Source organism: Mycteria americana, chromosome 6, assembly GCF_035582795.1.
Source record: "Mycteria americana isolate JAX WOST 10 ecotype Jacksonville Zoo and Gardens chromosome 6, USCA_MyAme_1.0, whole genome shotgun sequence".
Lineage (NCBI taxonomy): Eukaryota > Metazoa > Chordata > Aves > Ciconiiformes > Ciconiidae > Mycteria > Mycteria americana.
In genome coordinates, this window is record NC_134370.1 from 37,825,923 (window position 1) to 37,849,966 (window position 24,044).

Below are 24,044 nucleotides of genomic sequence, written 5' to 3' on the forward strand. Positions count from 1 at the left end.
AATCCAGAGGAAATGCAGTAGCAGCTCCGTGGTGACATATTCCCTTTGTCACTCTGACAAAGTTCAAAAGTAAATATAGGATCATGTGTAAATCTTTCAGAAATCCTGATTAGCATAATCTCCCTTCTTGGGAAGTCAATATTATATAGGATTAGCAGATTAGTGTAAAGGAGTTTGAGGCTGAAATGTAGGTAATACCAAAATGAAAGTATTGTTGTGATTTGTTTCTTTGCGTTTGGTGAAATGAGCTGGTTGTTGTTTGAGGGTCTGGGATACAACGTCACTGTAGCAGTAGGTGGAGAGGGAGGGAGGCAGGGAGCGGGGGAGACTTGGTGAATGTTGTCCAGCTATAGGTAAACTTACGGTTTCTCTAGAAAGGACCTCCACTGCCTTGGACTGTCATTGAGGGCTTATCCAGAGCATTTCTCAGGCTTGTCAAGTGAATAGCTTGTCAAGTGATATATACATACATATATATATATAAAAATAAAATAATAATTAAAAAAAGACATTCCTGTACATGCGTATGGATGGCCTGTTGGGGTGAAAGTGGGAAGGGAAATCGGATTTCTGCTTTCTCCCAGCACTGCATCCACTCTGTAAAGCTGATGTAAAGCAAGATCTAAACCACCAAAAGTTTAATTAATGTTTTCCCCTCTCTCATTGATACTATCACATTGCAGGTGCACACTGAAGGTGCTGTAAACGTGATGGGTCATGTCTATCTGAGAGGGGAATGCCAAAATAATTTTGATCTAGTTGCATGTTTGTTAACGTCCTCCAGGTGCAAGCCCCTTCCCTACCAAGCCTTACGCTTCGTCTGCGCTCTGAGTCCGAGGGCCTCACGCAGCCCAGGCACCTCTAGGGGTAATAAAAGCTGCGTGTTGTGAAGAGAGAACAGATTTGGTAAGAAACCTGGTCAATATGGGTTCCTCCACAAGACCCTTGCCACTGGCACAAGGAATTGGCTACAGGAAAATGGACAAAGGGCTCCAGGCTGGAGGTCTCCTGCGCAGGAGTTGAAGACCCAAATGCTGGGGAACCTCAGCAAGCAGGAGCTTGCTGGAAGGAGTAAAAGAAGATCCTTTCACCCTTGATCTTTCCTGACGGGTTATAAAAAGACCCAACCAACCAACCAACCAACCAAAAAAAACCCAAAACAAAACCCAAACCCCCAAAACCCCCAAAGCCCAAATTCTTATTTTTATCTAGAAATGAGTAAGTTAAAATGAAACAAAAACCAAACCAAAGCTATATTTAAAAAAAAAAAAAAGAAAAAAGAGATGGTGGGAGACTGAGAGTGTTTCACTGCCACTATATTTTCTTTTCTCCTTTTGTTGGGAAGGATAAAGGCTGTTTGGAGAAAAGGGGAGAGATGTGTGAAAAGTATGACATATCAACAGTCAAAGCTTCCCCATAAATTTGTTATTGCACGTCAGAACAACTTTAAGTCATAATAGTGGGGAAAAGGGATGACAGCAATGCAAGGTGTGATATATTAAACGCAGTGAATTACAAGGACTATTCAAGGATTTAACTGAATTAACTTGTTCATTTTTTATTGTTCTGTGGCCAGGATAAAAGGGGAGGGAGGCAATGGGGTTGCTACCTTACCGGCATCCATTTTCTTTGGACTTGGAGGCGAGACATAGCTTGCAGCCCCAGCCTCAGGCATTTCAGAAATACCAGGGTTCACTTCTCAAAACCACCAGTGTAGTTGATTCAATTTACTTTTCTGGAGGGCTGTTTTTGTTGTTTTTAATTTGCTGCTTGCTGTTTGGGTGTTCAGCTTGCCAAAGGTTTCTGTGCACCTGGGAAGTCCCCGTTCCTATAGGGCTGGCTTGGCCAGTGCCAAATCATACGGTGATGCTGGGCCATCTGTTTAGCAGCGGGACTGGGACCGCTGCCTGCGAGGCCATTGTAGAGGACTGTCCTCATCATTGCAGGCTGCGTCCCCTCCTGGGAGCAAAAAAAGGCTGTCCTCTGCTGCCACAGAGAGTTGGAGAGCAGGGAGACGCGGAGGGGATGAGACCCGCAGGGCTGAGTTTAGCACAGGCACTCCCTCAGCGGGAGGGAAAGGCGCCTTATGGTGTGAGCTGAGATCCTGGGGCAGCAGCCGTCTCTGGCTGCGGCTGCATGAAAGCGTAGATAAAGCACGGTTAGGATGCCGAGAGCGGTTATTGGAACGTCAGCGGTTAATGGAGCAGATTAGCTGGTGATGGACAACTTATCGTAGAGGGGAGCTCTCTGCAGGAGGAGAAAATGGATGGCGGAAGGGCACAGAGGGAAAGTCTGTGAGGGTCTGAGCAGGTAAACAAGGAAGATGCTTTCCCAGCAGGCGTGTCCTGAATACTTCAAAGCGGAAAGTTACGGACGCTGATCTGGGAGCTGCAGCTGATTCTGGAAACAAATGGGATAAATACTGGCATGAGAAAAAAAAAAAAAAAAAAAAAAGTTGAAATGCCTGAAGGGCACATCTGCTGTGGCCAGCGATTCTGCAGGAAATGCACTGAAACCAGAGAGAGACGAGGAAGCCGGACATAAACACGGTTCCCAGTGAAGCCAAATGAAAGCCATGGGCCTGAGAAGCGCCTGCAATAGCATGCCGAGGATTTGGCTTTCTTTCCTTGGCTCTCCAATGAAGTAGCCGTGTTTAACGTGGGCCCAAGTCCGGCTGTGCTGAATGAATTGTAAAGGTGTTTTGCATTCTGAACTTGGAACTTCTGCTCTAGAGACTTTTCTGTTGCTTTCAAGTGTGTATTTTCAGAGCAAGGGAGCAGCGCTGTAGGTCTAAAGCCCAGTCTGTTAGTCTGAAATTTGAATAATTGCATGGTCATTAAATTTTGCACAAAAAGGAATTGACTCTAAAAGCAGCTGATATGTTATCACGATTAGAGCAATAGCAATGCCTTCTTTCATCACAATGAAGTTACATTGTTAGAGAGCATAATTGACATTTTTTATTGAAAGATTAAGAAGAATTTGTTTACAGCTTGCAAACAAAGAGGTTTTAATTCAACAAACTGCAGCAGGAATAAGCAGTAAGTGGCATTTTCATCTGCTGGCCGGCTAGTGCTTTAGCTGTAGAATGCTGTGGATAGAGAAGTATGAAGGAATTTGCAGCTCAATATCTGCCCAGTAAAGCGTGCACCACGCTGGCAAATGCCAGAAAGCTGACAGGGAGAAACCTTGAGTGCAAAGAAACAAAGGGCCATAGTTAATATTAGCACCTTTTGGGAAGACGCTACAGTTTTTGGAGATCAGCTTCATGCCGCCTGTTGTGCAAAGGTCAAGGTATGGCATTTCTGAGGATGCTTTTGCCACGGAGCCCTCGGGATAACACCTGTCAACTCAACTGGGTGCTAAAGTAGGTATCTGGGTTATTTTTGTTTCTCTGGGTTTATTGCTTCATGGTCTAATAGACTCAGGAGCTAAGTGGTACTGGCATTTCAAAGTGGCATGTTGTGATTGGAAGGGGGTGCTGTGTAAGTGTTTGGAAAGCAGATCCAAATGAAGCACCATCATCACCCGACTGCAGAGAGGCTCTTTTGCTCTTTAAATATATTTGGGATCCTGTTTGTGCTGGTGGTTGTGTCTTACTGTCCAGACTGCTCTCCAGATAAAGCCAAGGGTATGTGAAAAATTCAGTTTTATTTTTAAGCAAATTCCTCTTTTGCAGTTGGAAATCATTTGGATTTATTGTCCCAGCTCTGGTCAAAGTTTAAGGAGTCCAGGTTGAACCCTGTTGTTCTGAATATGCAGTGCTGCAGAGAGAGGCAAAAATCCACTTAGGGTACTTGGGGTGCTGACAAAGCTCTGCAAGGAGGGTGCTCGTCCCACCACCCAGGAGGGCATCTGCTAAACCATGAGCAATGACACTGCTGTGCAGGGGAAAGGAAGAGGTTGATCAGGCTGATACTGAAAAGCATGAGACCTCCTCACCTGCGCCATACCTGCATCCCTGCAGCTTCAGGCTGGTAACCTGAATTAGTAGCATCTGATATTAAGGGCAACTGACAAAACAGCTGAGGGTATTTTCTGGGTCTTGAATGTTGACTGATAGCCACAGACTGTTGATGCCATTACCTGTCCAAAACATGGTTATAGGTAAAAGTTGTGATTAAAACATTTGTTTGTATCGATGTCAAATGCCAGAGCAGAAATGTCTGTAACCCTGCTGGGAGACAGAGGTGCCCTGGGCGAGACCACGGGTCTGTTGGTGCTGGGTCAGGTCCCAGACGGGACTGGTGAACTCATGGCAGCTGTCAAAGGAGCTAGCAGGGGACGAGTTGTAGTGGCCTAAGATACTGGGACTTTTGTGAGGATACTTTTGCTTTGCCAAAAATAATATCTTCCTCAGGGAAGGAAGAGCGAGACAAGCAGGATGGGGTTATGTGTTACTGCAGCGAGTACTGGCGACCGCTGCTGAAATCTGGGGCCAGAGCTGTCGACCAGGAAGCCCATAGAGCTGGGTTGCTCATTTAAAGCACCAGAAAAACTTCTTGGTTTACATTTAAAAAAAAGTGATTCTCCATCACCCATCTCTTGTAGCTATGCTGTGAAGCTAGACTCTCAGGTTTACTACCAGGAACGGGTCAGAGGAATGGAGAAACGTATTTAATTAAAATAAGAACTTTCCTTCTGACACATACACGAATTTTTGAAAATTGTTTATTGTCCCTCTACTTTTTTTGTGTGTGAAAATCTGAGAATGAAAATAGGGGTCCAGAATCTCTTCTAGGTTTGTATTTGACCTGGTGTGGCAGGCTAACTGTGTCTGGTTGCCTGATGCCCGCTCTCAGCCTCCTCAGCAGGATGGGGGAGAAAATAGGAGGAAGAAGCTCATGAGTGGGCATAAGGATAGGAGATGGCTCACCAATCACCATCACGGGCAAAACTGACTCCACTTGGGGAAAATTAATTAAAATAGATTTGGATGGTGAGAAACAAAGACAAAATTAAAACAACACCTTCCCCAGTGTAGAAGGGTTATCAGCATGCACCAGTATCCACCAGTATGGATACCTGCCCCACCGCAGTCTCCCCACGGGCTGCAGGGGAGTCCAGCTCGGGGCAGCTCCCACCTCTCCTCACAGAGACCCCTCAGTCCCACTGCTGCCCCTGGGCATGGGCATCTGGAAAGACCCGAGAGAGCCAGAGTGGCTTGAGGGAACAAATGTTGGGGTGGGGAGAGAGGAGGACCCCGAAAAGGCCACATAGGTGCCCCGGGACCTGGCCGGGGCTGGCCTCGTTGGGTTTCTGATCCTACCCTAGCATGTTTCGTGACAACAGCCTGTAAAATTGCAGAAGCCAAAATTTTGCTCGGAGGTGCAATTTGCATCTGCCTCCAGTCTCTGTTGAGACAGATTTGGACTTTGGGTAACAAAAGATATCACCAAATCATCACAGAGCAGCTCAAAATCTGCAGTTGCTCCTGGACAATGCTCAGCTGCAAGTCCAGCATCTGTGACCGTCTTCCTGTACCAATTTTTAACATATTTTGTATTTTCAAGGCTTGGTTGGTTCTTCTAATAATGTTAACAAACTGTTAGCAGGACTCAGGTGTTTTATTGCACAACATTTGCTTGCTAAGCCCTCCTTCCCTGGGTGTGGCAGGAATCCCATGGCACCACTGTATCTTTGAGCGACGCAAGGGCCGGTGCTTTGCCAACACGTTCCCCATTTCCACCATTATTCTGGGTTGCACTTGCAGTCCATAGCCCATATGCCCCCAATTTTCCCTCTGTCTTGGGGTGATGCTATCTGTGGGTCTGTGTCTGCTGTGTCCCCGCCGCCGGATGGGTTTTTAAGAGAGCAGCTGTCCGTGGGGTGTGTGGCTTTCAAAGGCATCCTGAGGTCGTTGGGGGAGATGTGAAAACCTACAATTCTGCCTCCTTTCTTGTTGACAGCCCCCTGTGATGACAATGTGACGTGGCAAGAGGTGCTCCTGCTATGGCCACGCGGAAGGAGCCAAACGCCCTGGATGTGCCTGGCTACTGCTGCTCCCCATTGTGCAAAGTAAGCACCTGCTTTGCACCCCTTCTGGGCTAAAGGGTGGGGGTTGTTGACTTAGCATTGAGGAGAGCTCCATATCATGAGGATATTAACCTGGCCTGGAAGGGGACTCTCTTACACTGGGTCTTGCTGGAAAAGGAGCACAAACCTAAAGCCTCTGAAATTAATGTCTAAGGGGTTTGAGACTCGCGATGCAAACTGATTTTCGCTAGCATCAAATGTTGGATCAAGGAGAAAGGCGTATACTTAGTGGAAACTGGCCTCTTAGCCTGGGTTGAGAGGTATTGCCTTGTTTTGAACTGGTTATTAGTGGACAGCCAAAAGAGAGGGGCTGGTCCTGTTCTCTATGCGGAAAGTACAAGCTCTTCATTACTGCTTTACTGCTTGTATAGAAAAGACGCACTGTAGTTAAAAGGCACCGATTTGGACTGTGCCATTAAAACCTTCTTGGGATAGTGCACACCAGTGCACAGAAACCAGCTGTTTGCCGGGGCTTAACTGCTTTTTGCAAGGATGAAGGATTGGCTTTGTTTTTGTAAGTCTTCCCACACAGTGGATGTTTTTGAGCTAAACTTTGATGAACAAACTCTGTGATCTGTGAGGAGCTGAAAGCAGATTTAGGAAGGCTGTCTCTATATAGTACAATAAGTTAGGTTATGTTTTCCTTCATTTAAGTAATTGTAACTGCCTCATCACTTAAGTGAATTGCTGATTATGCAGACAGCCTTTAACTGGTGTTGAACTGCCTCTTCTCAAGATAAAAGATTTGTATCAAACAACTGCAAATACTTTAAACTTATCCCTTGACTTCTGAAATTTCAAACCAGTTTGCACTCTGTATTTTGCCCTTTTTTCAGTGTCAATTCTTTCAACATTTTTTACTAGTATTGGAGATTTAGTAGAGTATCAGAAATCTGCATTTGTGCTCATTTCAGTTTGCTGGAGTCAAGAGATGTTTTATGAAATGAAACAAATGCTTCACCTCCTGGTCAGGAAAGGCAACTCATTGACATTATGTTCATCACCATAACACCACTGTCCTTCTATTGCCTTATAAACTGAGTTTGTTGATGTTTCTGTGTGCATATAAATGTGTGTGTGTATGGTCTGCTTTATATGTATGTGATCTGCAATAATGACTTGCTCCCAATGCACTAGAAAAAGTGGTTGCTTGATCCAGCAGTTCTCACCTCAGTGGAAAAAATGTTAAACTAACGAAGGGCCTCAAGCTGAGTCAGAAAACTGGGATGGTTATTGCTTTCCTTTGCAGAGATGTAAAACAAGTTGTAATTCTGGCACTGGGGAGAGAGAAGTTGCTGTGGTGAATGCCCAGGACAGGAGGGGAAAGAAGAAGGAGATTAGTTTGGAGGGATTACACTTGTATTTCATTTTTAGTGTGTAAGGGAAGAGCAAAGTGAGTGGGCTTGCATGTAAAGTGCCCAGGGATGTGAGCAGTCTGGATCTATGTTGGGAAAACACAGTGGGTTGGAAAACCTGTTGACTTAATTCATTGTAACGCGCATTAATACATGACCCAGCACCTTGCATGGACAGGAATGCATTGTATTCTGTGTTGGCTGCTTACTTTTAACCTGACATTGCTTTAACCACACGCTTCCTTGGCTGAGATCGATGAGTAACAGCAGCATGGCTGTTGGCAACGCGGGGGGACAGGGGCTTATGCCTGCACTCCCTAGAGCTATCACTGAGCCAGACGTTGTCATGGCTGGGACTCTTCCCTGGGCAGGGGAGGTGCCTGTAATCATCTACAAAGCATTTTAGCACAACCGTGACTTCGTTTTCTCTGCTGGGGAATGAAAGCTTTTGGGGAAACAGTTCCCTGGTTTATCCATCAGCCCCACAGCAAAAGGGGCTGTCTCTTGCAGTTAGTCCCCTGCTTTTGGGGATGCCTGCGGCACAAGGGAGACGGTGCTGTGAGAAAGGTGCCCTTTGCTACAGCTGCTGCATGTTGGAGCTGTTGGGTGCACTGCTATGGGGAAGAAATCCATCATGAGACAGTATTTGGGGTTTCAAGTTGCTTTTAAACACTATAAAATACCAGAGAATAGACTCCTCTCTGTACAGTAGGGAAACACCTCTCCTTGTCCCACTTCAACTCCAGCTAGCAGCGGAGGCTTGGACGCAAACTGTGCTGCTCATCCTCCCTGCAAGTTGTGACCCTTCAGCTGTGCTGCCTTTAGTGCCCACTCATGTGCATTGGGTTTTTTTTCTCTCTTGAAACACTGCACAAGAAACCACTAAAAAACTTAGAATTTTTAGCAACTTCCTCAGCTGCATAGAGCAGCTCTGCTGTGCAACGCAAGAGCTAGAGGTTAAGTTTTGTGGCGGTGTGACTCCTGGGAGCTCTTTCCTCTTTTCCCCACGTATGTGAGGCTTTGGGTAGAGAAGTCCTTTGCAGTGTAGCTCACGAAGCACATAGCTTTTGGAAGTATCAATTAACTAAAGATGGAGTAATTGGTTTTGCCCCCAATTTAATGAAGCTTGCCATCACTAAGAGGTTTAAAAAGAAATAGTCAGCCAGGCTTCCCAAATAGTGGGGCTTTATTGTAAGCCATGTGTTTTGGGCTTGTGCTTGTCTGCTTTTTGGTTTGCACCTCTTGGTTTTGTGGGGGTCATGTTCCCTGCATCCCTCTGATGCTGAAGAACAGCAATGACTTTAAAGAAATAAAAGCAAACACAGCTGCCTGATGCTCAGACATGGGGATTTGAGACACAGAGCATCTCCATCTGCCCCAGGAGCCTCTGTTCCCGTGTAAACCAGTAGACAGTGCTCCTCCTTTGCTTGATTTTCTTCTTTCTCCACTCTCATCATGGCGATGGTCTAGGCATGGCTGTTTGTAGTCCTTAGTTGTGTAGTACGCAGCTCATAGGAATACTGTCCTGTCTTTGGAGATCACTGGGATTTAAGTCTCGAAAGCTATAGCCCTGCGTAGTGTCATTTGGCCCTCAAATGCTGAGCTCAGTGAATGGTGCTAAACTCCTTCCAAAGGGACTTTATTAAAAAGTAGCTCACCCTCTCCCTAGAGCAACTCCAACAGAACAGGGCAGAATTCCTTGTTAGCCTTTGTGCCTAAACCACAGCTGGGTATTGCAGCAGCCCTCTTGAGAGGCAGAGGACAAAGTATGTGGGATGATTTCTCAAGTTATCCCCAACATTGTGTGGACTCTGCGCCCTGGGGGGACCCGATGAGGGCAGCGTTGGGGCTGGGCACAGACCTGCTGCGGCATGCGATGACAGTGGTGTCTGTATGGCGGTGACGCTGCCTGACAGTCTGTATGCATGGCCAGGAATGGAAAATGGTGTTAGCTTTTTTATTAAATTATTTGAATTTAATTATAAATTATAATTTTGATAATATGTAAAATATATTTATTTGTATATCACAAGTTTAAAAGAAATATAAAACTAATTTATAAATTAAAAAGAAAAACCAGCTGTTAGCCAGCGTTAGTACTGGCAGTCCTTGACCTTTGTCGCCGGAGGGCTGGAGAGGGAGGTTTTGCTTTCCTGGGGCCAAAAGCGGCCACCCCTCTCTCTGACCGCTCTTGCCAGAGCAGGGCCTGACGGTCTCACACAGTCCCTGGCTTCAAGCCCTGCCGGTGTTTGGGTGCAGGCAAAACCCGCGGCACTTTCTTGGCGGTGGTGGTTAGCTCAGCGAGACGCACGGAGCCTGCCCTGGCCCTTTGTTATCCAGTGCCTGGCTCCATGTTTCCCAGGGGAAGCGCTCGTCTTTTGGAAACATACTCCTGGTGTACCGGGAGCATAAAAACCACTTTGTAAGTGCATGCTGCTCCCTCTGCATGTGGCTGGTGCGGCCTTTCCTGTGCAGGGAACGAGCTCCCCTCGAGGCGTTCCTCCCTAATCTTGTTTCTTAATAGGGGAAACATGAGATGAAGCATTGTGGCTGGCTATGTGGTAGTGCCTGCTTGCTGTGCCTCCTGGCAAGGTGAAATTGCATAATGCATTTAACCTCATTCAGCTGAATTGCTTATCAAATCGATCTCTCTGCTGCTTTTAGATTTTCTTAGTAGCTGCTGCACCAAGTTCAGCACAAATTAACAATGATTTCTTCTGTGCAAACACAGAAGAAGGTAGTTTCCTACCCTGGAATGGGAGCTTCTAAGGCTACTTAAAAAATTCCCTTGTTAGTCAGAGGTGCTGTCATGAATCGGGAACTTACTGTTTCTTACAGATGCTGCTTTCTTTCACTTTGCTTTAAGTATTGTGAAAGGAAAATGCAATGTGGGGAAAAGTGGATCGATCAATTTCCAGACACTTAAAAAAAGAACAACAAACACAACTGCTACTTCATTGTTTCCTTACAAAAGTAGAAAGCGTCTAGCAGCTGCGTACATCAAAACTACATGATGGACATGATTAAAACCAAAATCCCCTCATTGTATAGGAGTCAAATCTGAACGCAGACTTATATAGAGCAGTAAACATTTAATGAAGAAATAGGCAAAGCAGAAAAAAACCCTGCACCCAGGAGACCTGATGCACTGAATTACTTCAGTCAGTTGAAACACTTCAGTACAGTTAAACCTGGACAATAAGATTAGAGCACAATCAAAATAGCTGCAAGTCATCGGGTGTCACGTTCAGCCTCCAGTAATTTGTCTTAAGGGCCGGTGGCTTTCAAAATAGCCTGCTGGATGCCTGGCAGCGTACATTAGGTGCTGGTAATTAATTGGCTGCTGAATGGATCTCTTCCAGTAAAGCAGAAGGGAAAAGCCAGAGCTAGATGGTGAGGAGGTACAAGAGACTTGCAGAGGCGGAGATGAAGAGCTGGTTGGTCACCCTGGACACCCTGTGCACAGCTCCTCCCGGGGCCCCCAAAAATAACACCTGTGTGCTTGCTGCTGGCCTGGCAATGCAAAGAGGGCTTGCAAAGGGTTTGGGTGTCCATAGCGATATTTAGCTGCCCTTCCAGTTACTTTTTCTCTAATGGCTTTTAGGTTGTACAGTTCATTTTTCCCTGACTGCCATGCTCAGCAACTGAAGACAAACCAAATTATTTGCAATACTTGTTTAACCGTCCCTTAACTGCTTTCGACTTTGTCACATGAACCACCTCCTGCTTAAGTGTATACTTTATTCTTTATCACATGAACCACCTCCTGCTTAAGTGTATACTTTATTCTTTAATTTATTTGGGGGTTTGTAATGTGTGTGGATTTTATTTTTGTTGCACAGAACCAAGAGGGCTTCAGAGTAGTGATGTTTCGAACTTACTTCTTGCTTAAAGGAAACTTGAGGCAGTTGTTTCTGGTGAGTTTTGAAATATGCTGTAATACAAATGGTCAACGGAGCCAAAAGCCACCTTAATGATCTGTGACATTTTCAATTCACTTCTAAGTCACAATTTTGGCAGATGAAGAAAACAAACTTGTCTTCCTCTTGCATGTTCTTAAGACAGGTGTCGTGTTTAACACAAGAAGACCGTTCTTACTCATAACCACTTTGAATATTTTGGACTTCCCAAACTCTTAGCTGGCTGATTCAAATTCCTCGAGAGCCAGAGGGTATGGTTTGAATTGTTTTCATTTGGTCAAAGATTAGTTAAAAACAACTTGAGCTTCTGTCCAAGTGTTTTAACTGAGTGAGTAAGCATTCCCGCAGCAAGGTAACTGAGGTGAGTATCATATATTTAGGTGATGGTTAGGTATCTGAGCTGGAGGGGATAAAGAGTAGGGCTTGTAAACCTTGTGTAGAGGCAGCTCTGTGAACACAGAGCCTACGGGAATTGAGCAGTGCCAGGCTGTGTTCATACAGCAACACAAGGTAAATGTAAATGCACACGTGCAGAAAGCGACTTTTTGCTTCTATATTTTGATCTGGGCTGCTGCAGGGCAGCTTTTTGATGAGGACATCTCTGGCAGCCAGGACTCCATTGGCCATGTTGGGGAAGCAGGAACAGGGATGTTTTTTGGCATGGGGTGGAAGGTCTGCCATCTTCTGGGAGCAGTGGCTGATGGCATGGGGGTATCTTGGTATCCCAGTTCAGCTCGGGAGCCTCAGGGTTTGTGGTTGTTAATGGGAAGGGATTTAGTGACATATTTCCAGTAGGAGAACGATGAATGTCAGCGCAGGGGTTTTGGCCTTCTCTGGAATAACTTACCTGACTTTAGCTGCCACGTTCGATAGAGATGAGTTCAGGTTGGAGTGAGTGTGGAAAAAGGCTGTTAAACCAGTCTGGGCTTTTCAAGGAAAGGAGACCAAAAAACAGCTAGTCTGTCTTGCCTAGTGAAGCAAAAGTTGAGGACGTATATGGTTACCTTCCTCTGTATTTATAGAGAGTGAACACCTGAGAGTGAGGAGAGCAATTTCAGCTGAAAGACAAGGTTTAGCAGATGACAGATGGATTGAAAACAGGAGCGAGCCTGGGCTGGGAATTAAAGATAGTTTCTAACTGGCAGAAGAGGAGGAGCATGGCTGAACAGTGAATTACATCTGAGAGCAAGCTCGGTCAGCCCATGTAAGGGATTGGGTGACGTTGCTGGACGCTGTCGGGAGGATGCCGCTCAGTCCCACATTTCTGTGCTGCCCGTGAGCTCCAACTGCGCCTGGTCGCATGGCGATGCTGCTGCGCCTGCAGCGAGGCAGCCCGCCTGCGCCGGGGAGCGCAGGCATGTTTGCTCGTTAGCTTGCCAAACAAATGAGCAGGAGTAACACATACAGATCAGTGAAACACTTGATGAAAATATCACTGAGAATGAGCTTAAAGCTAATGCAGTGAGGTGGAGAAGGAAATCCTGCCCACTCTGTCTGCAGTGACTAGGGCAGTCTAAAGGAGGATGTGTCTGCCAAAGCAGCTTGTGATTTTGGCCAGTGCAACCTTTTAATTAAAGTAGCACTGAAAAGGAAGCCGGAAACTCAAGAAACAGGTTTTTAATCACTTGGACTTTGGTAGACAATCTCTATGCAAATCACGCCTCCAGCATCACTGCCGTTTGCATGGGTGTGTGTTCCTGTCCCGGTGGACGGACAGGGCGCAGGCAAAAACCTTGCGGGCTGCTGACACGTGTCACCTTGGCATCTGCGTTTGGCCTCTGGCTTTCAGAGGGGCATTGCGTCTCTTTGCTTCTGTGGATGTGGGGCCCTCAGAGGCTTCACAGTGGTGGATGCCTCCTTGGGGTACCAGGGAAAGCACCCCAACCTGGAAAAAGCATGGGCAGCACACAGGGGGAGGGGAGGTCCTGTCCGTCAGTTATTTGATGTGAGGATTTTGCTGATGGAATATGAATGTGGAATCCCCAAAAGTACAAGAGTCGAAGCAATTACCCGCCTTTCAGGGTGCCCCTGCAAGTCTCCCAGCAGCTCAGCCCGCAGCCCAGGGGTCCAGGCTGGGTCCCACTCACTCTGGAGGAAGCATCGCGCGTGGGCAGGGGATGCTCGGTGTTAGTGGAGGAGGTTCCTGCAGTTTTGCTATTTTCTCAAAGATTTCTGAGCACGGAGGCTCTTCTGACAAAACCTTCGGTTTAGGGTTTTTTTTGGTTTTTTGCAGGTTGCCATACCACAGCAGAGTTTAAGGAGTGGCGGAGAGCCTTCAGCAGTCTGTCTCCAAGGCTGCTGTAAAAGACCCTTTGGGGTACGGCAGGGTATTTTCCTCCTCCTCCTCCTCCTCTTCCTCCTCCCCGCCCTGCCTGCCAGAAATAACACCGAGAGGGCTCCGTGCCGCCCCGCCGGCACGTCGCCGCCTGGCTGTGGGAGCGGGGCTGCGGGCGGGGCCGGGGCCGGGGCCGGGGCCGGCCCGGAGGAGAGAGGGAGGAGGAGGAGGAGGAAGGGGAGGCGCTGCGGCGGCGGCGCGGCCATCCCCGGGCGCCGCATCGCTGCGTGCGCGGAGCCGCCCGCTGCAGCCGGCAGGATGATCGCCGCCCAGCTCCTGGCCTACTACTTCACGGAGCTGAAGGAGGATCAGGTCAAAAAGGTAGATTGAAACCCCCGGCGGAGGGCTGCGCCCCCCGCCCCCAGGCCAGACCGCTTTTTAAATTTTTTTAATTCTTTTTTTTTTTCCCCCCCCTGTTGGTTTTGTTGCTTTGTCCCCATAGCGACCCTGCTGTGGGGGAAAGGGGAATAAACTCGTTTTTAAGCCCAGCCAAACGGCCCCCCAAAGCATCCCCGGTGGAGAGCGGAGCGGGGTTTCTGTGTGGAGGCTGCCGGGCGTGGGTGATGCACACCGGCTCGCTGCCGGTCAGGCCGCGGCAACCCAGCTCGGCGAAGTGGGGGCCACACCGTGGGGCTTCGGCGATGAGGGGGGCGATGACGGTGATTAGCCTTTCAGGCTTTTTGTGGGCGCCAGCATCCCCGGAGAGGGGTCTTCCCCTTCTTCCCCAAGGTGTCTGTGGGCATCTGTCACTCCAGCATGGGGGTGACGAAGAGCAGGTAGTTTTTGAATTATGTGTCACTGCAGCTTCTGAATTTACAGGAAGTGGGTGTCAGTTGTGCTTAAAAAGAAGTAGTGTTCCTATGGGCTTCTTTTGTTTTCCTTTAGCATTAGGCGACTGCTGCTGTATGGTTGGTATAGCCCTAGGGTTTAGCACTGCCACAAGGAAATGGGTGCAGAGCACAGGATAAATAAAAACATGGCAGTTAGGTCCCGGCTGAGCATATTGCAGAGCTGTAGGGAGCGGAGAGCCTGGGGCTAGGGACGCGGGGACGCAAATTGGGAAAATAATTGCAAATACCACCGAGCCCTGCCACAGAGCCGGGCTGATGTCCAGAAGCAGAGGCTTCCCCTCTGCCACCTCCTCCAGCGGTGCTGCGTGGCCCACCTAGGCGCATGGCTGAGCACCTGCTCAAGGCATCCCTAAAATATTTTGGGGAAGCCTCAGCGACAGCGTTAGCAGGGCTGATTTGTAGTGGTCTCGGGGCTTGTCCCGGCAGGAGGAGAGCACCTCCTCCCTTTGGGCTTCTGGCTGTGCCTGGGGAGACCTCAGCTCCTGTGTGTGGGTGACCCATCCTGCCCCACTCAAGACGTGCTCACCCATGCCCACTCCTCTGTTGGATAAAACCGGAGACAGCGCTCCATATTTTCCACATCTCCTTCCGTGGTTTAGGTCTTTTGCTTTTCCGCCCAGCCATTCTCGCGAGGAGCTGAAGGCTGCACACAGCCTGCAGCTCTCTGCGTCTTCGGGCCCCACGTACATAGCTCTCCCTTTTCCCCAGGCCCTTTATTTTCCTTTTCCCGGAGGATTTCTAAGTGCTGCTGCTGGCACCAGGCATGCATGCCTGGGTAAGGCCTCCTCTGTCTCGCCGTGCCTGTTATATTTAGAAACCCCAGATAAGCACAAGGGTGCGCGCTGGCCGAGGAGCAGCAGAAGGGCTGCGTGGGGAAGGCGCGGTGGGAGCATGCAGGCACGGGGGAAACTCTGTGGTGTGCCTGGGGTTATTTATTGGGGGCCGGTTTGGCACCATGAGGCTGCTATTGTCTGATGGCACAGGAAATCATTTGGCCAGGGAGTTGTAAAGCATTCTTATGGATCAATCTGGTTTTGTGTGAAAAATAAAATAAAATTTTAAAAATCCAATTTAAAAAAAAAAAAAGAAGCAGGCTACTGGTTTTGGAGGATGTAAGACGTCTTTTCCTGTTTATATCCTTTTGGAACGGATATTGAGCTCCCTCACTTTTGGCTGTCCTGAAGAGAGGTCTTCTGCGGCAGTCAGAGGCTCTGCCCCACTGCTCTGCTGCCCCACAGCCGCTGGGAGCCGGTGGGCTCCTCTCCCTGGTACCCCACGGGGCAAGGGGGCTTGTGCTCCGCCTCGGTGCGCCGCTCACCGAATACGTGCCTGCATGGCTTCAGTTCGGGTCCCTCCCTCTCCTCTCCGCTTCCGGAACAGCAGCACTTGCTGCTGGTACGTGCTTGCAGCCGGGGGGTGACGACCAAGGCGTTGCCCCCGCTCGCCATTCTGCCCCGTGGGGCTTCTGGCCACGGTGGCTGCTCCTCTGCCTTGCTGGTCCGTGGCAGCGATCGGCTCAGTGTTTGGTGGCACAGGTGGCAGGTCACCTTGAGGATGCTGCTGTGGGTCACGGGAGGGGGTGTGAAAGGGTTAAAAGTACTGGCGAGGTGAATCTGGGAATAGATTCGTTACAGGGGTCTCCGCTGCTCCGAGGCTGAATGTCCTTCTTCGCTTGTCACCCCGTGTCCTCCTTTTTTGGGGTTCCCATCCCTGTGTGGCACTAATGCTTAGCGCTGCCTTTCTATGGTGGGATCCCTGGTGAGGGGCACAGATGGGGCTGGTGGTTTCAGGCCCTTAGGATACCCTGGGTCTAAGAACTAGTGTGTGCTGCTTCCATACTGGTTTTGCTGGATTTAGACACTCGCTTAAGTTTCACAGTCATTTTTTTCCACTTTGCAGTTTCCGGAATATTTTTCACGGTGAGTCGCGGTGAGTGGGAGGAATAGGGCAGGCAGGGTGGCTGTGTAGTGTCGAGGATGTGGGTGGTTCATCACGCGTTGGCAGCCCCTGCAAGGACACATTTTCCCATGAAACCACGTGTACGTGCACTTGCACGTGACCCTACTGTGCAAAAGCAAGCTTGGTGAAGTACGATGCCCTGTACCGTATAAATAGGCATGTGGTTTTACACCAAGCAGGATGAATTATCCAGATGTTTTTGAAAACACCTGCTCCCTGAATGTTTGCGCTCCTCCAGGGGCAGCAGCTTGAGCTCAGCATCCTTGCTGTGACAGAGGACTTTGCACAGCCCCGAAGCGAGGCCTCGATTTCTCTAAAAGGCTGACTTCCATCCTCAGGGGCGCGGGCACCACGGAGCATCCCTGGCATCTGTGCCCCTGGCCTGTGCGCAGGGGAGCTTTTGTAAAACTGCCTTTGAGTACCTTTGTTTCCAACGGGTTTGTACCTGCAGTAGCTGGCCCCAGCAAAGGGAGCCTGTAGGTGTTGCCTGGTTTCTGTCTGTCAGGGGAACAATACCTTTTTGTCGTATTACCTGATGAAAGAAGAAAAAAGTCTTGCAATCCGAGAGTGATGTTTAAATGTCCTTTAGCCTTGAAAAGAACATGATGGAATGGGGTATAAAATGTAGCACCAAAAAAAGCCCTGTAGCGGTGACCTGCCAGTATAAAGGCTTTTTAGGAACCAATCTGATAAATCATAAGTAAGCACAAACAGTTCCAGGATGTCTAAACTACTTGTTTTAACATGCCTTGGCTCCTGATGAATCTTCCTGATGCTGAAAGGAGTACGGAGTATGATTAGTTCTGCAGAAAAATGTTTACGTGCTGAAGGGTTTTTGTGCAAAGGCTGTGTCAGTAAAATAGGTGCTAATGATTTCTGAAATTGTTGTGGGAGTGCTCTGTTCTTGGATACCATTGACTGTTGTCAGTGTCTGGGGAATGAGGAATGCATGCATTTAAGGAATGGCCCTTAGTGTTGTCTGTTTCATTATGCACTTACAATTATTCACAACTTCCTGTGGAGGCTGCTGCGATGGCTGGATTTTCAGAAACTTCTTTTCCCCAAGTACAAAAAGTGTCTTTCCTATGTGACCAAGAAAAATTACATGCATATGGTTCAGCTTATGAAATCCTATTTTAAAAAAATTGCTCACAGATTCTGTCTGGCTGTCGCTTTTAAGAAAAGGGGGGAAAAAAAAAAAAAGCTCTTGGAGGGCTCCCATAGTGGCACTCTGGGAAGATATCCTTCCTGTGGGGGGTGGGCTCTGAGATGGCAGCTAAATAAAGGAGCGTTTTCTGCTCCTTGCCCACACGACCGCCTGCCTGAAGTTGCTCCTGCTCTCCGCCGTCTCCCGGGAAGGGCTGGCACCCATCTCCCACGGGGCCGCAGCCACGGGAGCCTCAGCAGGGCCGTGTGTCCTGCTGGGCGCTGCCGGCCCCTCCGCTGCTTCCCTTCGGGTAAAGCTGAGATTTGCTTTCTGATCGGCTTTTATTGCAGGCAGAGCAGGGAGTTATTAAACCTCCATCCCATAATCCAGCCTCCAGCTCTCCCCCCCCGGTTATTTACGGCTATTTGCTGAGGGTTGTCCCTCGGAGGGCTGCTGTCGCTCGGAGAGCCGCCTGTGCTGCCAGCGCAGGAGAGCAGCACTTTTCCCCTTGCAGCTGCGCTGCCAGAATGACTAACCCTTTTCCTGCCTGGGGAAAAAAAAAACCAAACCTGCTTTTGTTTTTTAGTTTTGGAAACTGTAACACACAGGAGTGATTTTGTTTCAAACTGAGGTTTAGCCCCCCCCCTCCCCCCTCTCGCCCCGTGAGTCTCAGCGGTGAAGATGGCCTCGACGACGCAACGCGATGCAGCGCGAGGCGATGCTCCCTGCCTGCAGGAGGGTCCAGCCCAGTTATGTAAGGGCGCTGACGGCGCTCGTTGGCTTTTCACAGGAGGAAAAGGAGCCCTCCCTCCCCTTTTCCCTCGCTGATGAGGGTAGCATAGGGGCAGAGGTGGGGAGAGCGGCCTTGTCTGGTCCTGACCGTGCAAACGCCAAAACCTGCATTTACAACAGGGCTTTTGGTAGGGGGGAATCCTTCAGCCCTGTTTTTGGGAGGAGGATGCGGCAGCGGGGCTTCGTAGAGGGGTATTTTAATCGCACAGTGAAGTCTGACTGTGTGAATGATGTGTAGCTTTCACTGGGAGACTTGGGGAATCAGGCCTCTGAGCTGCAGCGTGGGCTGCTGAAAGCTCAGCCTTAAAAGAGTTTGGTTTTTTTTTCCCCCCCTTTAAAAGGGAATAACCTCATGCTCTGACATCATGGCTTGACAGTATCTGCTAAAAAAAAAAAAAAATGGCAGGGTTTGCCGCGGAGGAGAGACCTTCCTGCTCAGCCTGACGCCAGCCTCTGCGTCCGTCCACACACTGTTTGGGGCTGCAGAGAGGGTGCATCCTGTCCAGGTTTTTGTTCTTGGAGTGAAATGACACCAGTAGCTGGCTGTGGTTGTCGCTGCGACAGGGCTGCCAGCCCACTGAGGCGGCACAGGACACAACTGGGATGTTTAGCTATATGCCTGCACCATCACTTCACTGATTCCTGGAGCAAACACATGGTGTTATTTTGCTGCACTGCAACTTCCCCTTAGCATTTATTTGATGACTGTTTTGCTCTTCCTCTGCAAGCGATGGCACTGAACAGTTCGCAGCTTGTGCAGCCTCTGGCTGTGGCCCTGCGGTTCAGGCTTGCCTGGCCCCCACCCCAGCCCTGCAGTTCAGGATCAGACCAGGTAGCTGCAACCCAGCAGCGCCGTCCATCCGTGCCTTCTTCCCTCAGCTCTGTAAATGCTTGGTCACGGTGGGAGGGTGTCTGGCTCGGAGAGATACGCTATCTTTGGTGCAGACCTTGACTACGTGCGGACAGAAGTACTTTCTGCAGGACCAATTAAATTGGCATTGGTTTTATGGTCAGTTTAGGGTTTAATTACATTTTGATTGTTTGCATTTCCTTCGCGAAAGGCGTTATTCATTGCTTCCTGTCTCAAAGTCCTTGGTATATGGAGCACCTGCATACATACGTTTCACATGGGGTGTTTTATTGAGGTATTGAGGCTGTTAGGACATAATGCTAGCTGAGAGATGAGTTGCTCTCAAGGCTTCCAGAGCAGCAAAGGAGACACAGGTGGCCTTGGCACAGAGATGGCCTGGGGCTTAAAATGAGGTGGCTTTTCCAGTTCTGCTGAAGGCGTAAAACATTGGCAGGGTTTTATTTTCTTGGTCCTGCTAAGCTGGAAGTAAAAGTGATCCCAAAGGTGTGGCTTAGGTCTGAGCTGTTTGCAGAACCAAGTTTCCAGGGCAGATAATGAAACAAGGCAAGAATAGACTGGCAGCTGAGGTAAAAAGGGGTGGGACGTGTGTTTAGCAAGAACCCCCCAAGGCCAAGGTGTATTTTTGAGGCATCAAAGCATCTCTCACTCTTCCTGATGCTGAAGATGGGTGTAATATTATGGAAAGCAATGTTATTGGAAAACTGGAACCGCCTCCTTTTTCCAGGGAGGTAAAGACAGTTCCTGTCTTGGGAAGCCACAAGGGAGAAGTCAACAACTTTTAATTTGATGTTTTATCTTGAGGAGGAAGATGCTACCTGCCCACAGCCAAGTTCTGCCTCTCTTGACCCTCTGGCTGTGATAGCTTTGGAGTGGGATACGGAAAATGGTCTGCTGCACAGAAATAATTTCTCAGCCTGGGATGTAGCCCCAAAACTGCTGTGGCAAGTCCTTCATAATGAAAGGCTTTAACTACAAGGCACCTCTGTGGACTGCAGTGACACCCACATCACCCCAGCTGGCACAAGGTGCCGAAAGAGGGGTCTTTAGCTTCAGCTGTTCAGCTCGTGGACAGTCAGGAGAGCTGAGAAGTGGGGTGAGGGCTGGATAGTGGTGTGAGGCTGTGGCTGAACTGTTCTGTGTGGAAAAGAGGAGGCAGAGTGGTGTGGGACTGAGTCTTGCCTTGGGAAGGCAGTAGGATGGGGTGCGCTTCAGCTCACGTAGGTCCTAGCGCTTGCACATTTTCCTTGATTTTGAGTCAATAGACAGGGCATGAAGCCTGTAGCTGTGTTCTCAGCTTGGCCAGAGCCCCAGGGCCAAGCTGGGGCTATACGCTATTCTTGCAATTAAAGAGAGGTATAGCCCTGCTCGGGCACCTCAGGGCAGTCTTTCACTCCATGGTGGTGGTTGTCTTTTTCCCCAGATTGATAAATACCTTTACGCCATGCGGCTCTCTGATGAAACGCTGATAGACATTATGGCTCGCTTCAGGAGAGAGATGAAGAACGGCCTCTCCAGAGATTTTAACCCAACGGCTGCAGTGAAGATGCTTCCTACATTTGTGAGGTCCATTCCTGATGGTTCAGGTAAGGAGCTGAGTATTTGTTTTCCATATTAAACATGGTGTGCTTCATGGGAAACCTGTTAGAAATACACCAATGCGCTACCAAGGACAAGAGCAATTTGCTTTCTGGCAAGCCCAGACAACATTTCGAAGACAGCCTCCCCTCTGTGTGCGGGTCTGTTCCCCCAGATGCTGGAGGATTTTGTGATTCCTATGTCACACCCACTGCGATGGCAATGGAAGAGCCCTTCCTAGCAATCAGTCCACTAACAATCAATACATTTATGCTGAGATTTGTCTGCCAACAATCAATACTTCACATAGGAAGATTTTTGATTTATGCGATTCACACTCATGTGATCTAGAGTCTTAACAAATACAGTGGCTTTTAGTCATTTGCTGTTTGACTCAACATCTCTTCTCCTTATTTTTTCCCTAGTGGAAGTGTGAACCCTTATATCCTGAATTTGAGTTTCCTGGCATTTGTTTTGCTTTTTGTAGCTGCCTCTTGCCGACTGTCTCAGGGCAACTCGGAGAACTCAAGGAGGCTGCAGTGTGTGGCTCAAAAGCTGCTGCTCTGGTGTACTGAGCTTTTTCCATCCAGATGTAGGACTCGATTTTTCTGTGCTCACTGTACCTGATAGAAGTGGCACAAAGAGCTATCAGAAACCAAAAAGATGTTGTGTTGGTATTTGAGACCAAGATTGCCCCTATTACTTATTTTATTGTTTATAAAAAAACCCCAAAACTATATATAGAGTATATAAATATATTTATAAACAGTATATAATAGTGTTTATTATTTAGTGGTAACACTAGATTTGCTTCTCATGTAGCATGAGTTGGTTAACTGTAGTTTGGTGCCTACCACAAATTATGTCCCTGTGTGCAGAAATTGCACAGTTGCAGGAACTGCATAACACGGTTACCTGTTTTGAGGGTTTTTTTGCGTTAAAATCAAGAATTTATGGGGTGAAGGAACATGGAGCCTGGTGCTTTGTGTTACTTGGCGCTGTCTGGCAGATGGAAATCTTTGATAGTTCTGCTTTGCTGTTGCTTTTTGCCACCTTAAGCTTTTTAGTTGAAATGTGATTCTCTGTCTAAAAAAAACCCAAAGGTCGAACAAATTTGAATCCTGTGTTTCCCTTAATTTAGCACTACTGGCTGTTATGTTGAAATGTTGTGTTGAAATTCCCAGCCTGTTGAGAAAGTCAGAAGCAGCCACACACAGCTGGGTCACGGGCAGAGGTTGCTCTAAGGGTTTACAGGTGAGGTGACTTGAGGGCTTTTGTGTGGAATCCCAGCATTTTTACCGACTCTGAAATCCCTGTTTTTTCCTTCATGCATGTTTGAGTTCAGTTGAGCACAGACCTGTCCCCAGTACCCTGCTCCATCAGGCACTGCAGGTTAGCAAATCTGAGCCGATTGCAGTGAGTCAAATAATTTTGTAAATTTTTCCATGGCAGAAACTGGGGAGACTTTGAGATGCGGTATGGCACAGGGAAAAGGGGATCTGTGCCTGGCCAGGAGAAGTGGGAGAGATTGCTGAACGCTGCTGGGATCGAGCATGAGCCAGAGCAGTGGGTAGCCCTGGTCCGAGCATATGCGTGTCTGTATGTCAAGGCATTAATTTCAGATCATGTATTACGCACCTACTTAAAAAAGAAACCTTGTGTGTTGTGCATGGGGTGTTCAGTTCTTGATCCTCTGCCCATTTGGCTCCTGCCGGCCTCTCCGGGACAGGCACGCTGTGGGCAGTGTATTTGCAGCATGGATGAGAGCAAGGCAGTGCTTTGCCCCAGACAATTTCTGTATAACATGATAATAAGCTGTATAAGCATGTTGCGAGTGTCTCTTTGGACAGCTGTTAGAAATGCAGGGAAAACCATTCCATTGTTTGCCTAGAAAAGGCATGTTCTGACCCCAGGTGTGAGCAATCTTTGCTGTGGGTGGGTGTCATGGCATTTCTTTCCCTGACTCACCTGCATGTGCCTGCCACGTCCGGCTCAGCTGTCACACAGATGCAGCCAGGGCAGACACGGAGCCCTCTTCCTCCAAAAGGCTCTGGGATGTGTCCGTGTTGCTGTGCCCAAAGTGTGGGTTCGGCTCCGGCCGATGGCAATTTCTGCCTTCAGCTGTCCCTCCGTAAAAGCCAGAGGCTGAAAGCCTGCCCTTTTCTCTGGCCCGTCTCTAATTACTGCCTTGTAAGCTCTTTCCTCTGAGTCTGATTATTATTATGAGAGCTGACTATTCAGAAAAATACTGTTGTTTAGTTTCAGATCTGTGCTTGTGTACTTTATTAACAAGGAGCTTTTGAGTAATGCTGGAGCTGTTGGTGTTATTGGGGGTTTTTTGCTTCATTCAGAGCTGCTTAATTTACAAAAACCCCAAGGTTTTTTGTCCAGTGTCCAGAACAGTATCTCAAGTTAATTCAAGATGCTTTCAAAGGATCTTCCTAAATTAATTTACAGCAGGTTTGGTTGCATCTTGGTGTTATAAAGCATAGATTAAATGCTGCTGCTTGTGTTTAATTCCTGAAGTACACTGAAAGAAAACTGCTACTTTGCATACAGAAAGCTTTATATTCTAGTTCAGAGTTCTTTTTTCTTTTTAACTGAAAAGGATAATTCTTAGTAAATTTTACCTTGCGATGAGCTTGATGGTGCTGGAAATCAAACATGCTAATCTGTTAATTTACTGCCAGGGAAGATATTTCTGAAGTGCAGTATTTGTTTGAGGTATGTACCAACGTGCATTCAGGCTTGGTAAAGGGCCATCTGGTCCAGTGTTGATTTTTCCATTATTTATTGGAGGTAATGGCTTGCATTCGACAAATGATACTCATATGATAAAGCTTATTCGAGTATTTGGCTTAATGAGACACTTGTGGTAAATGTTTTGCTTCCAGTTTTGTTGTGGTGGAGGGGGTTATGAGTTACTGAATTTGTTATGCTAAACCTGATAATGGGAACTGCATCTACAGTTTGGGTATGTTCACGTTTTAAATGACATTCGTACTGGAGCAAAGCGATGTGTAAAGCCACGCTGTTCAGAAACAGGTAGGGAAGCGCTGCAAGATCTGTATTTCGGCAAACTCTGAGTTTGCCCATGTTTTAAGCAGCAAGAAGGAAAAGTTGCATTGCAATGCAGTAAAATTAGGAGGATTGTTAGGAGCTGTGGGCTCCCACTGTCGTTTTGCTATGTTTGTCTGTACAGA

General features: G+C 48.0%; 1 protein-coding gene across 1 annotated transcript in view; it reads left to right on the forward strand.

The window, feature by feature from the left end:
- Window positions 1-13,813: 13,813 nt before the first annotated feature.
- The window catches only part of HK1 (hexokinase 1), a 38,392-nt gene continuing 28,161 nt past the window's right edge, over window positions 13,814-24,044 (forward strand). The window contains exons 1-2 of the mRNA XM_075505363.1: window positions 13,814-13,967; window positions 20,687-20,849. Of these exons, the coding sequence (XP_075361478.1) occupies window positions 13,905-13,967; window positions 20,687-20,849 (226 nt within the window). The 5' untranslated portion in view covers window positions 13,814-13,904. The remainder of the gene's footprint in view (window positions 13,968-20,686; window positions 20,850-24,044) is intronic.